We start from the raw sequence: 12,500 nt of genomic DNA, 5'->3' as shown, positions 1-12,500 counted from the left end.
AGGGCATATAAGGTAGCCAAATCTAGTGGGAGGATAGAGGATTGGGAAAACTTTAAAAGACAGCAAAAAATAACTAAAAGATTGATTAAGAAAGGGAAGATAATCAAAGTAAATTAGCAAAAAATATAAAAACAGATAGTAAGAGTTTTTATAGTTATATAAAAAGAAAAAGGGTGACTAAAGTAAATGTTGGTCCCTTAGAGGATGAGACCGGGAAATTAATGGTGGGAAATATGGAGATGGCAAAAACACTGAATGAATATTTTACATCAGTCTTTACAGTAGAAGACACTAAGAATATCCCAACACTGGACAAACAGGGGGCGAGGAGCTAAACACGATCAAAATCACTAAGGAAGTGGTACTCGGTAAAATAATGGGACTCAAGGCGGATAAATCACCTGGACCTGACGGCTTACATCCTAGGGTCTTGAGGGAAGTGGCGGTAGGGATTGTGGATGCATTGGTAATAATTTTCCAAAACTCCCTGGACTTGGCAAAGGTCCCAGCAGACTGGAAAACTGCTAATGTAACACCCTTATTTAAAAAGGGCAGTAGACAGAAGGCTGGAAACTATAGACCAGTTAGCCTAACATCTGTGGTAGGTAAAATTTTGGAGTCCATTATTAAGGAGACAGTAACAGGACATTTGGATAATCATAATTTAATAGGACAAAGTCAGCATGGTTTTATGAAGGGGAAGTCATGTTTGACAAATTTGCTGGAGTTCTTTGAGGAAGTAACGTATAGGGTGGATAAAGGGGAACCAGTGGACGTAGTGTATTTAGACTTCCAAAAGGCATTTGACAAGGTGCCACACAAAAGATTATTGCTTAAGATAAAAAATCACGGGATTGGGGGTAATATTCTGGCATGGATAGAGGATTGGCTATCTAACAGAAGGCAGAGAGTTGGGATAAATGGTTCATTCTCAGACTGGCAATCAGTAACTAGTGGTGTTCCGCAGGGGTCAGTGCTGGGTCCCCAACTCTTTACAATCTATATTAACGATTTGGAGGAGGGGACCGAGTGTAACATATCAAAGTTTGCAGATGATACTAAGATGGGAGGGAAAGTAGTGAGTGAGGAGGACATAAAAAACCTTCAAGGGGACATCGACAGGCTAAGTGGGCAGAGATTTGGCAGATGGAATACAATACTGGAAAGTGTGAGGTTATGCACTTTGGCAGGAAAAATCGTAGAGCAAGTTATTATCTTAATGGCAAGAAACTGGAAAGTACTGAAGTACAAAGGGATCTGGGGGTCCTGGTGCACGAAACTCAAAAGGTTAGTATGCAGGTGCAGCAAGTGATTAAGAAGGCCAATGGAATGTTGGCTTTCATTGCTAGGGGAATAGAATATAAAAATAGGGAGGTATTGCTTCAGTTGTACAAGGTATTGGTGAGACCGCACCTGGAATACTGCGTACAGTTTTGGTGTCCATACTTAAGAAAGGACATACTTGCTCTCGAGTCAGTACAAAGAAGGTTCACTCGGTTAATCCCGGGGATGAGGGGATGGACATATGAGGAGAGGTTGAGTAGATTGGGACTCTACTCATTGGAGTTCAGAAGAATGAGAGGCGATCTTATTGAAACATATAAGATTGTGAAGGGGTTGGATCGGGTGGATGCGGGGAAGATGTTCCCAATGATGGGTGAAACTAGAACTAGGGGGCATAGTCTTAGAATAAGGGGCTGCTCTTTCAAAACTGAGCTGAGGAGGAACTACTTCACTCAGAGGGTGGTAGGTCCATGGAATATGCTGCCCCAAAAAGCTGTAGAAGCTACATCATTACATAAATTTAAAACAGAAATAGACAGTTTCCTAGAAGTAAAGGGAAGTAAGGGTTACAGGGAGCGGGCAGGAATTTGGACATGAGTCTAGGTTCGGATCGGTCATGGCCCTGTGGGTAGCGGAGCGGGCCCAGGGGCCGTGTAGCCTGATCCTGCTCCTATTTCGTGTGTCTAATTCTGTTAGATTCAGGAGATGGTTCTGTGATAGTGGATTGGCGGTTAGAATCAGATCAGCCATGATCTTATTGAATGGCGGAGCAGGCTCGAGGGGCCGATTGGCCTACTCCTGCTCCTATTTCTTATGTTCTTATGTTCTTATGTTCTTATGAGATTGACAATTAGGGACAATCTGTAGACCACATCCACTAGGATTAAAAATGTCCAAACCAGCCAGCAGACAGACAGACCCACTCGTCTGTGTTGGATTTAAAATAGAGTCCTAAAGGATGTCTCACATTGTGCATGCCCTTAGTAAACATATTTACTTCTCTAGTGTGTTCGTGTGTTTCTCTTTCAGTATGTCTTCAGTGAATGTCCTTAAACCATGTTCTCAAGGCTATTAAATTAGCAGCACAAAATATATTTCATAAAGGCAAGAAAAATGCTACAAAAAAGATTTTAAAAGGTGAAAACAACAGTGGGTCCGATCCACATGAACAGGTGTTGAGTATAGCGCTAAAATATTTTTCCAAGATTAATAAAAGTAACAGTCGATCTCTCGACATAATGCTCACAGATAAAGATTAAATTGTGTCCTCCTCACCTGCGACAAGGAAATAAATATATCTGCACTTGATACATTGTTAACCCCTCGCTTCTGTGAGGAGGATCAACCCCAAACTTGGGGAATCAAGGTTCGCTGCTTTAGGAGACTCAACACGCTGGTCAGTCTATTGTCACTTTCTCAGTAATACACAAAGTCAGAAACTGTAAAATAAGTAAAGTTTTATTCCGGTAACCGGTACTGGACTTCACTCTGAGAAACCCCTTGTGTTTGCACACAAGGAAGTCTCCTCTGGAGTGCACCCCTAGACTCACGGGGCTACAATATTTATACATTTTCATAAATTGCAAGTCATCATGCGAATACAGAAAACTAGGCGATCACACACTGCACAAGTCATTTGTTTCTTTTTACAGAGTTCTGTTTAAAATTCACTTTTGCTTTCAACAAAATTAGACCACGAGACTGTCTCCAACTGTTATCTAAACATTCTGTTCCTGTCCTTTCTTATCTATGTGTACTGCATTCCCACAGTCCTGCATCAGTTTTTACATTTAAACTATTCACTGCATGTCAAGTAGTCCATCATGCCTTGCGAATCATTGGTACAGCAATATTAGATTAACACCTAGCTTAACAACATACAGTGTCTCATCTACTTCGGGTGCTCGTTATGCGATAAATAAAAATAGAATTGAAGGTGAATAATTATGTATTAAAAGTCATGTATATAGGATGCACTCTCTGTAAATGTCCCACTTACTTCCTGTAACATTTTTCCATAACCCCTAAATACTTACCGATATACTTCCCGCGCAGTGAGGCCTCCCAGCTCCAAGGCTGGTGGCACTGTGGAGACAGAAAATCGGGAAATAAAAAGCTGGTACCAGTAAGACGGACGATAACGCGGTTGATTTTTGTAAAAAACCAACTGGTTCACTGATGTCCTTTAGGGAAGGAACCCTGCCGCTCTTACCCAGTCTGGCCTGTGTGTGATTTCAGTCCCACACCAACGTGTTATATTCGGGTTCTGACGAAAGGTCATCGACCTGAAACGTTAACTCTGTTTCTCTCTCTTCACAGATTCTGCCTGACCTGCTGAGTATCTCCAGCATTTACTGTTTTGATTTCAGGTTTCCAGCATCTGCAGTATTTTCTTTTTGTATTAAGTGTTATATTCGGAACTGTCCTCTGAAGTGACCTGGCAAGTCACTCAGTTGTACCAAATTGTTAACAGCATTGTGGGGGCACCTTAACCACACGGACTGCAGCGGCTCAAGAAGGCGGCCCACCACCACCATCACCTTCTCGGAAGCAACCAGAGGTGGGCAATAAATGCTGGCCTTGCCAGCGACGCCTACATCCCAAGAATGAATAATTGACTTAATTCCTTGTAACCAGTTACATTTTCTTAAACCCAATTTTGAAATATCCTTCAGTTTTAATGTGAGTTCTCAATCAGTATCACAGAGCTTTCCACAACTTTTGAAATGATTGCCTGTATGTGCTAGGATTCAAGTGATAAACAGTGAGAACTGCACATTCTTCAGTATCTTGGTTCGCACGAAGGTCCATCAAACCTACACGTGTAAAGGAAGTAAATGCCTTACCACTATGTAACAGCACCAGACTCTCCACACTTATCTGTTTCACTTAGTAGTTCGTTAATAATTAGAAAGAAATTCTTTCTGATAATTCAAAAGCTCTTAAGAGTCCATTTATGTCGCATGCTACTTGAAAATTTGGTAAACGTCGAGTAATAAGCAGGAATAACTGTACCTTCACTTACACAACCCGCCATCTATAAACCGTTCTCTATTAGTCAGTACGGTTTCTTCTGTTCCTCCACCTTGAACTTGGACAGCTTCTACCGGCTGGTGCTAATGCTCCTTTTCTCCTCCTCAGGTCTGCCCTACTCCTCTGCAGACTCCAGTTGAAGCACTTCTAACTGGTATACACTTTTTGTCCTGTTCCTCTGCAGCCAGACATTCTACTTCTAGCTTGCAATCTTACAGACATCTAGCACTGGTTCTTAAATACTTCTGGTAACATTTTCCCTGACCTGCAGATGGATTTACTCCCACTTGAAACTGCCACCACTTGTTATGACTTCGGGCTGTCCAAATACTTTATCCTCATGCCTTGCACAAAGTACTGCTCCCACAGGCATGTTCACACTTCCTATGAACCGTAATGGGATCTAATGTGTGAAGTAATCTGGAGGTAGCATGCCTGGGATGAACAATAAAGCCTTTGTGCGCCTGAGAAACTCACTGGAAATTAGTACAAGATGCCTCATACTAGAAACAGAAAACAGAAAAATAGGAGGAGGAGGCCATTCGGCCCTTCGAGCCTGCTCCACCATTCAATATGATCATGGCTGATCCTCTATCTCAATACCATATTCCCGCTCTCTCCCCATACTCTCCTTGTCTCTCTCACTGATGGATAAATAACCCTAACAGACTATGGGGGAGAAATTCAACATCTTTGTGACCCTTTTTTGGGGGCAAAATCAACATTGGGGGGCCAATTTTGGATTGCATGCCTGATCTCCCCCAGAAGTGTGCCGGCCGCCAAATTGCAAGCTGTTGAATTTTAGCTGGGCAGAGCGTTAGGCACCGTGAAAAGGCAAATCAGAGTCCTAATCCTGCAGCTGGCTCCGCCAAAGGTACTGCAGGTCTCTGTTGGATTGTGCCCACCCGCCCCCTCTACTTTGCCTCTCCCCCCCCTACCCCAGGACCTACCAGCAGGCCAGCCCAGCATCGGAGCCTCCTGGAATTGATCAGGCCCCGACTGGCAAGCTGCACTGGGACACCCAATTGGCGTGGGCTGCTCATCAGTTTAATGCAAATGAGGCCCGAGGTCCAATTTTGATCGAGTCTCAGGCCACTGACTGCAGACTTGCGTCCCAATTTATTAAGAAGCAAAACTAAGAAGAAGCAAAAGCAAACGCAGCAGATTGCACTAGGGTTTAATACCTCACAGTGTCAGCCGTGGCTCAGTGGGTAGCACTCTCGCCTCCGAGTCAGAAAGTTGTGGGGTCAAGTCCCACTTCAGTGCCTTGAGCAAAAATATCCAGGCTGACATTCCATACAGTGCAGAGGGAGTGCTGCACTGTTCAAGGTGCCATATTTCAGATAAGACATTAAACCGAGGCCCCGCCTGCTCTCTCAGGTAGATGTAAAAGTTCCCATGGCACTATTTCGAAGAAGAGCAGCAGAGTTATCCTGGCCAATATTTATCCCTCAATCAACATAACAAAAACAGATTATCTGGTCATTGTCACATTGCTGTTTGTGGGAGCTTGCTGTGCACAAATTGCCTGTCGCGTTTCCTACATTACAGCAGTGACTACACTTCAAAAGTACTTCATTGGCTGTAAAGCACTTTGAGACGTCCTGTGGTTGTGAAAGATGCTGTATAAATGCAAGTCTTTCTTTCTTTCACACAGCAGTGTCTCTTTCAAAACAAGAACATTTTCTGCAAGTGCTCCTTCCTGCTCTACCCCGCTCGAGGGTCGCCGCCGGCCCACAATTGCACCGCCCCTCGCCGCTCTACTTCGGGCCCCCTCGCCGCTCTACTTCGGGCCCCCTCAGAACCTACTGGCGAGGCTGGCGGCACAAATTGGAACGTTGGCCATGGGCGATCTGCCTTTGGATGCAGGACAGACACTGGCAGCTCACTCAAATGATTCCCGAGCCTCTGGCCTCCCGGTTGGCGCGCATTGCCGAAAATGGGCCATAACCAATTTTTACTCCCAAGAGTTTAAACAGTTACATGTTTCTGGACCCCAATGGTGGTAACAACTTGCTAGCAATAAGGAGAGAAAGTTCTCTCTCATATCTAGTACGTATAGTTTCCTCAGATATAAAGACAGAGAAGAAAATTAACTCAAAGATACCCTAGTTACAAAGTAATGCACATTCCAGTTGGTCAACCTGTGCTCAGTCAGAGCACTAATCAAATGAATGTGATCTCCGACACAAGCTCCTATATCTATATATATAAAGCGGCTCTTCTGTCTGTCTGTCCCGATGTCTGTCTGTCTGTCCGTTCTCTATACGTTTGAAAGGTACAGAGCGTACCGACGCGCGCGTCGCCTCAAAAGAAAGCTTGCGATTCCGGACCGGTCATAGGCGTATTTATGTTTCGGCCGGACAAAAATCCCGCCCGTGGTATCCCAAAAACTTTCAGCGTTCCGCTCATTAGCATCTCATTAGCGACCGTGTGACGTCGAGGTCGACCAATCGGACGGCGGGTTCCTTCCTACAGTTGCGTGTCGAGTGACTCGACGATTGACCAATCCTACGCTTCGGTGACCTGACCGGTCGACCAATCGGTGCGTGTGTGGGCGGGCCTTATCCTTCTGAACCGAGGTGAGTGGCCGCCATCTTGATTTTTCACAATTTTTTCCCCCACACTTTCTGTGTGTTAGGGAACTAAGGTAAATATTTTAATGATGTGTTAGGGAATTAAATAACAATTTAATAGGGGGGGGGGGGAGAGCCTCGGGTAATCGCGGGGGGGGGTAGAGCCTCGGGAAATCGCGGGGGGGGGGCGGAGAGCCTCGGGAAATCGCGGGGGGGAGAGCCTCGGTAAATTGCGGTGGGGGGGGGGGGGAGAGCCTCAGGAAATTGCAGGGGGAGAGCCTCGGGAAATCGCGGGGGGGGGGGAAGAGCCTCGGGAAATCGCGGGGGGGGGGAGAGCCTCGGGAAATCGCGGGGGGGCGAGCCTCGGGAAATCGCGGGGGGCTCGTGCCGCCCGCACTGACCGCGCATGCGCCGCCCGCCCGCCCACAGCGGCCGTCCATCAGCCGCGCGATACGCAGCGGACCTCAGCTCCGGTCCGTCCCGGCCCGGCCGCTATCGCAACGGCACCGGACCTCAGGCGCTAGACAGGGGGAGGGGCCGGAGAGAGGGACAGAGGGGAGTGGGGGAGTGAGCGGGTGGGGGAGGGGAGGGAGACAGGGGAGGGGAGGGGGAGGGAGGGATAGGACAGGGAGAGGACATGACAGGGAGAGGGGGGACACACAGGGGCAGGGAGACCAAGCGCCCCAAAATTGCCCTCGCAACGCGGGGCTCCCCAGCTAGTATCTATATATATAAAGCGGCTCTTCTGTCTGTCTGTCCCAATGTCTGTCTGTCTGTCCGTTCTCTATACGTTTGAAAGTTACAGAGCGTACCGACGCGCGCGTTGCCTCAAAAGAAAGCTTGCGATTCCGGACCGGTCATAGGGGTATTTACGTTTCGGCCGGACAAAAACCGCGCCCGCGGTATCCGAAAAAACGTTCAGCCTTCCGCTCATTAGCATCTCATTAGCGACCGTGTGACGTCGCGGTCGACCAATCGGACGGCGGGTTCCTTCCTACAGTTGAGTGTCGAGTGACTCGACGATTGACCAATCCTACGCTTCGGTGACCTGACCGGTCGACCAATCGGTGCATGTGTGGGCGGGCCTTATCCTTCTGAACCGAGGTGAGTGGCCGCCATCTTGATTTTTCACAATTTTTTTCCCCCACACTTTCAGTGTGTTAGGGAAGTAAGGTAAATATTTGAATTATGTGTTAGGGAATTAATTAACAATTTATTTGAGTTTTCTATTGTGTTTAGCAACCCCCCCCCTCCTCCCTCACCCTCGCGCAGGGGGGACTCGGGGCCTGAAGCTCAAAAAATTTCTCTCGCTCTCTCTCTTTCTTCCCTCTCTCTCTCTCCTTCTCCTCTTCCCTCTCTCTCCTTCTCCTCTTCCCTCTCTCCTCTTCCCTCTCTCTCCTTCTCCTCTTCCCTCTCTGTCTCTCTCTACTTCCCCCTCTCAGGTTTCACGGTGTCGCGGACGGAGCGCGGGCGGGCCGCCTGAAGTTTCCCGCTCGTTAACAGCCGCCAAGCCGCCCTTGCCTGCTCCCCGCGGGCCGCCTCGCGCCGCCCGCACTGACCGCGCATGCGCCGCCCGCACTGACCCGCGCATGCGCCGCCCGCACTGACCGCGCATGCGCCGCCCGCACTGGCCGCGCATGCGCCGCCCGCACTGGCCGCGCATGCGCCGCCCGCACTGGCCGCGCATGCGCCGCCCCGCCCGCAGCGGCCGTCCATCAGCCGCGCCATATGCGGGGGACCTCAGCTCCGGTCCGTCCCGGCCTCAGAACCGGACCTCAGGCGCTAGGCAGGGGGAGGGGCCGGAGAGAGGGACAGAGGGGAGTGGGGGAGCGGGGGAGGGGAGGGGTGGGGAGGTGTGGGGGTGGGGGAGGGGAGGGAGGGAGGGAGGGAGGCAGGGGAGGGGAGGGAGGGAGGGAGACAGGGGAGGGGGAGGGAGGGAGAGGAGGGGAGGGAGAGAGGGGGAGGGGAGGGGAGGGATAGGACATGACAGGGAGAGGGGGGACACACAGGGGCAGGGAGACCAAGCGCCCCAAAATTGCCCTCGCAACGCGGGGCTCCCCAGCTAGTTAATATATAAAATAGAGGGTGATTTTATGACTGTACGCAATCTGTGGGGGGCTTCACCTGGCAGCCCACATATCGGAAAATCATGGGCAGTGTGCTCACAGTTTCCTGATACTTATAGCCAGTGGCAAGGCACAGGCAGCATATATTTGTATAATCAACTCCACAGAGTCCTATGAAATGAAACAAGACACATCACCCAAATTAATTCCTCTTCTCAAAAGATATCAATCAATTAAAGATGACAACTGACATATAAAACACCTTGGCCTAGAAATTCAGTTGGGCGCTGCAAGCTTTGCGCCCAGTTGGCGCCTAAAGAGGGTTTCTGCGCCAGTATAAGAGGTTGCGCTGATATTCAGCGCTTGCGGTAATGGCGGCGGTAGCCGGTAGCGCTGCGCCGACACCGATGACGTCATCGGTGTGCGCAGTGCCCCGGTACCGCCCCGCTTCCGGCCCAAACCCCATATTTAGTTGCGGCCGCCTCTTCTGCAGCGGCCGCAAACAACGTTCGTGAAACGGGGCCGTACTGCTGCGCTACTGGGGCGCTTTAAGGTGGAGGTGCGGCCGGCCGCTTTTTCGGCGGCCGCCTGCCCGCACCTCCCTCCCCGGCCTCCTCCACCACCCCCCCGCGACATTGGTGGCTGATTCCCGTGAGTCCGGCACTTCTCCGTGGTGCTGGGGCTCATTTGCTGGCAGAATCCAGCGGCGATCTCACGGCTGCAGGCAGCTCCTCCTTAAGAGAAGGAGGCCTGCAGTACCCCAGGCCTACCGCACCGCATCGGGTGGCGCAGCGGCAGCTGGAGCGCTGAAATTCACTTTCAGCGCCCCAAGCGGAGGCGGGTACACCCTGGAACAGCGCCTGGTTCCGAATTGGGGTGCTAAAAGTGAATTTCTGGCGGTCGCAACGGGCTCCGTGCGCAGCGCTAACTTTTGGGCGTTAGCCTGCTGGCGGGCCTTAACTGAATTTCTAGGCCCTTATCTAAGAGTATACTCCACTGTGGAGAGGGCGTAAGCTTGATTTTCAGATCTTTAATCTCACTCAAGGGTTGTCAATTTTGTACTAGAATCCTCCAGTCCTATCCTTGTAGTCCAAGTTCAGTAATTTGCTTGTTTCAACATTATTTATACCTTTCATTATTATAAAGGCCTGTAGCGTGTCTCCCCTCTGTGTGCAAAACAAGGCCCAATTACCCATGGACAAAATGGCCTGATGTGAACAGGCCAGTTTTGTATTTGTACACTTTGTGGTTGTTCAATTGCGCGCACAGCACTTTCTTAAATACCTAGCTACAGCATGGCAACCAGGTCGCTATGTAAAACTGCTGCACTCTTCCACTATGGCATGTATCAATAAAAGGTACGCCTTCAAACAGTTTCCTTCTATATAAAATAAGCCATGGTGTGGAGATGCCGGAGTTGGACTGGGGTGGACAAACGTAAGAAGTCACACAACACCAGGTTATAGTCCAACAGCTTTATTTGAAATCACAAGCTTTCGGAGCGCTGCTCCTTCGTCAGGTGAAGTGGAGAAATGCATAAAGACACAGCTTATATAGTCAGAGAATCATGTCAGATGTTTACAGGTAATGTTTCCAACTGCCATTTATCACACCTCGGCAGAGAGATAATCACAGCAACCTGACTGACCTGTTTGGACACCATTCACACCTTTGATTGCTGTGATTATCTCTCTGCCGAGGTGTGATAAATGGCAGTTGGAAACATTACCTGTAAACATCTGACATGATTCTCTGACTATATAAGCTGTGTCTTTATGCATTTCTCCACTTCACCTGACGAAGGAGCAGCGCTCCGAAAGCTTGTGATTTCAAATAAAGCTGTTGGACTATAACCTGGTGTTGTGTGACTTCTTGCATATAAAATAAGCTCCCTCATTGTATGAATAGATCTGCATACATTTCTCAGTGTTACTTAAAGTGAACCAAATGATGAGACACTTATTGTGACTTTGATGGTTGGATAGTGCGGTTCGGCCTACTGAAGTGGGATATTGTTTCTGGAGCCATATTGTACCCTTTGTGTTTGGTGTATTACAATTTACCACAGTAATCAGGGAAGGAGACACCCACCGTACGAGATTTTCCTTGTAACTGATGTTTATTTTGGATGGCGTGAGCGTGAGATTCCCTTCCTCATCCACGAAGCTCTCTTCACTTAGATCATAATAGCCGTTTGTCAGCAGACGAGGACTGCGCCGGCACATACAGGGGGAGCCGCCCAGTGGATTTAGGTGCCAAGGTGAACAGGAGGTTTCACTGGTCATCAACGAAAAGCTTGAACCAACAAAATACAGGCAATAAGAGAAACAATCAAAATACAGGTAGACTACCCTTTATCCGAACTTCCGAAAACCGAAACCCTCTAAAAACCGAAGGTTTTTTCGGTCAGCGTAAGTCGTGCGCATGACATGACCAGAGTGGCGCACGACTTACGCTGAGCAGAGGGTCAGCGTAAGTCGTGCGCACGACCCCCCGCAGACCCCCGCCGACCCCCCCGCCGACCCCGACCCCCGCCGACTTACGCTGAGCAGAGGGTCAGCGTAAGTCGTGCGCACGACCCCCCGCCGACCCCCCCGCGGAACCACCTGACTCTCTTCCAAAGGCTCGAAAGCAACGAGAGCTCTGAGCCCGCGGCGGTGCCGGCCCCTGTTCCGACCGAGCATGACGACCTGTTGGTGGAAATGCAGAACTTCATTGCATTCCAGGCTAGCAGCGACGGACAAGCCACGACTGCGGACCCCCCCGCGGACCCCCGCCGACCCCGACCCCTGCCGACCCCCCCGCGGACCCCCGCCGACCCCGACCCCCACCGACACCCCCGCCGACCCCCCCCGACCCACCTTCCGAAATCCGAAATTTTCTGAAAACCGAAACACGGCTGGTCCCGAGGTTTTCGGATAAAGGATAGTCTACCTGTACTATTAACCTGAAGTTAACACACAGGGAACATATTCATCACTTGGAAATATGGGGGCGGGAGGGGGGGGGGGGAGGGGGGATTTTTACAGGGGTTCTCACGCTCAGAGCAGGACAGTGCGATTAGTTATTGATTGCTCCAACAAAAATCCCACGCAGACAAAATTGACTGAATGGTCTCTTTCTGTGGAGTAAACTTCTTCAGTAGTAATTTCCAGGGGATTCTCCTGATCTTATGCCATAACTTCAGCGGAAATTGTTCTATGAGGAGAGATTGAGTAGATTGGGCCTATACTCTCTGGAGTTTAGAAGAATGAGAGGTGATCTCATTGAAACATACAAGATTCCGAAGGGGATTGACAGGGTAGATGCTGAGAGGTTGTTTCCCCTGGCTGGAGAGTCTAGAACTAGGGGGCATAGTCTCAGGAGAAGGGGTCGACCATTTAAGACTGAGAGGAGGAGGAATTTCGAATCTTTGGAATTCACTGCCCTAGAGGGCTTAATCATTGAGTATATTCAAAGCGGAGAGAGATAGATTTTTGGACTCTAGGGGAAATCAAGGGATATGGAGATGGGGTGGGAAAGTGGAGTTGAAGTTCAGCCA

The 12,500-nt window shown here is 49.3% G+C and overlaps 1 protein-coding gene across 1 annotated transcript in view; it reads right to left on the bottom strand.

The window, feature by feature from the left end:
* Window positions 1-12,500, bottom strand: part of faah (fatty acid amide hydrolase) — a 158,355-nt gene that overhangs the window by 94,768 nt on the left and 51,087 nt on the right. The window contains exon 2 of the mRNA XM_085978226.1: window positions 11,051-11,254. Within this exon, the coding sequence (XP_085834352.1) occupies window positions 11,051-11,254 (204 nt within the window). The remainder of the gene's footprint in view (window positions 1-11,050; window positions 11,255-12,500) is intronic.

Source organism: Somniosus microcephalus, chromosome 3, assembly GCF_052327205.1.
Source record: "Somniosus microcephalus isolate GS21.2 chromosome 3, FLI_Smic_1.0, whole genome shotgun sequence".
Taxonomy (NCBI): Eukaryota; Metazoa; Chordata; class Chondrichthyes; order Squaliformes; family Somniosidae; genus Somniosus; species Somniosus microcephalus.
This window is presented reverse-complemented; position numbering and strand designations above follow the sequence as displayed.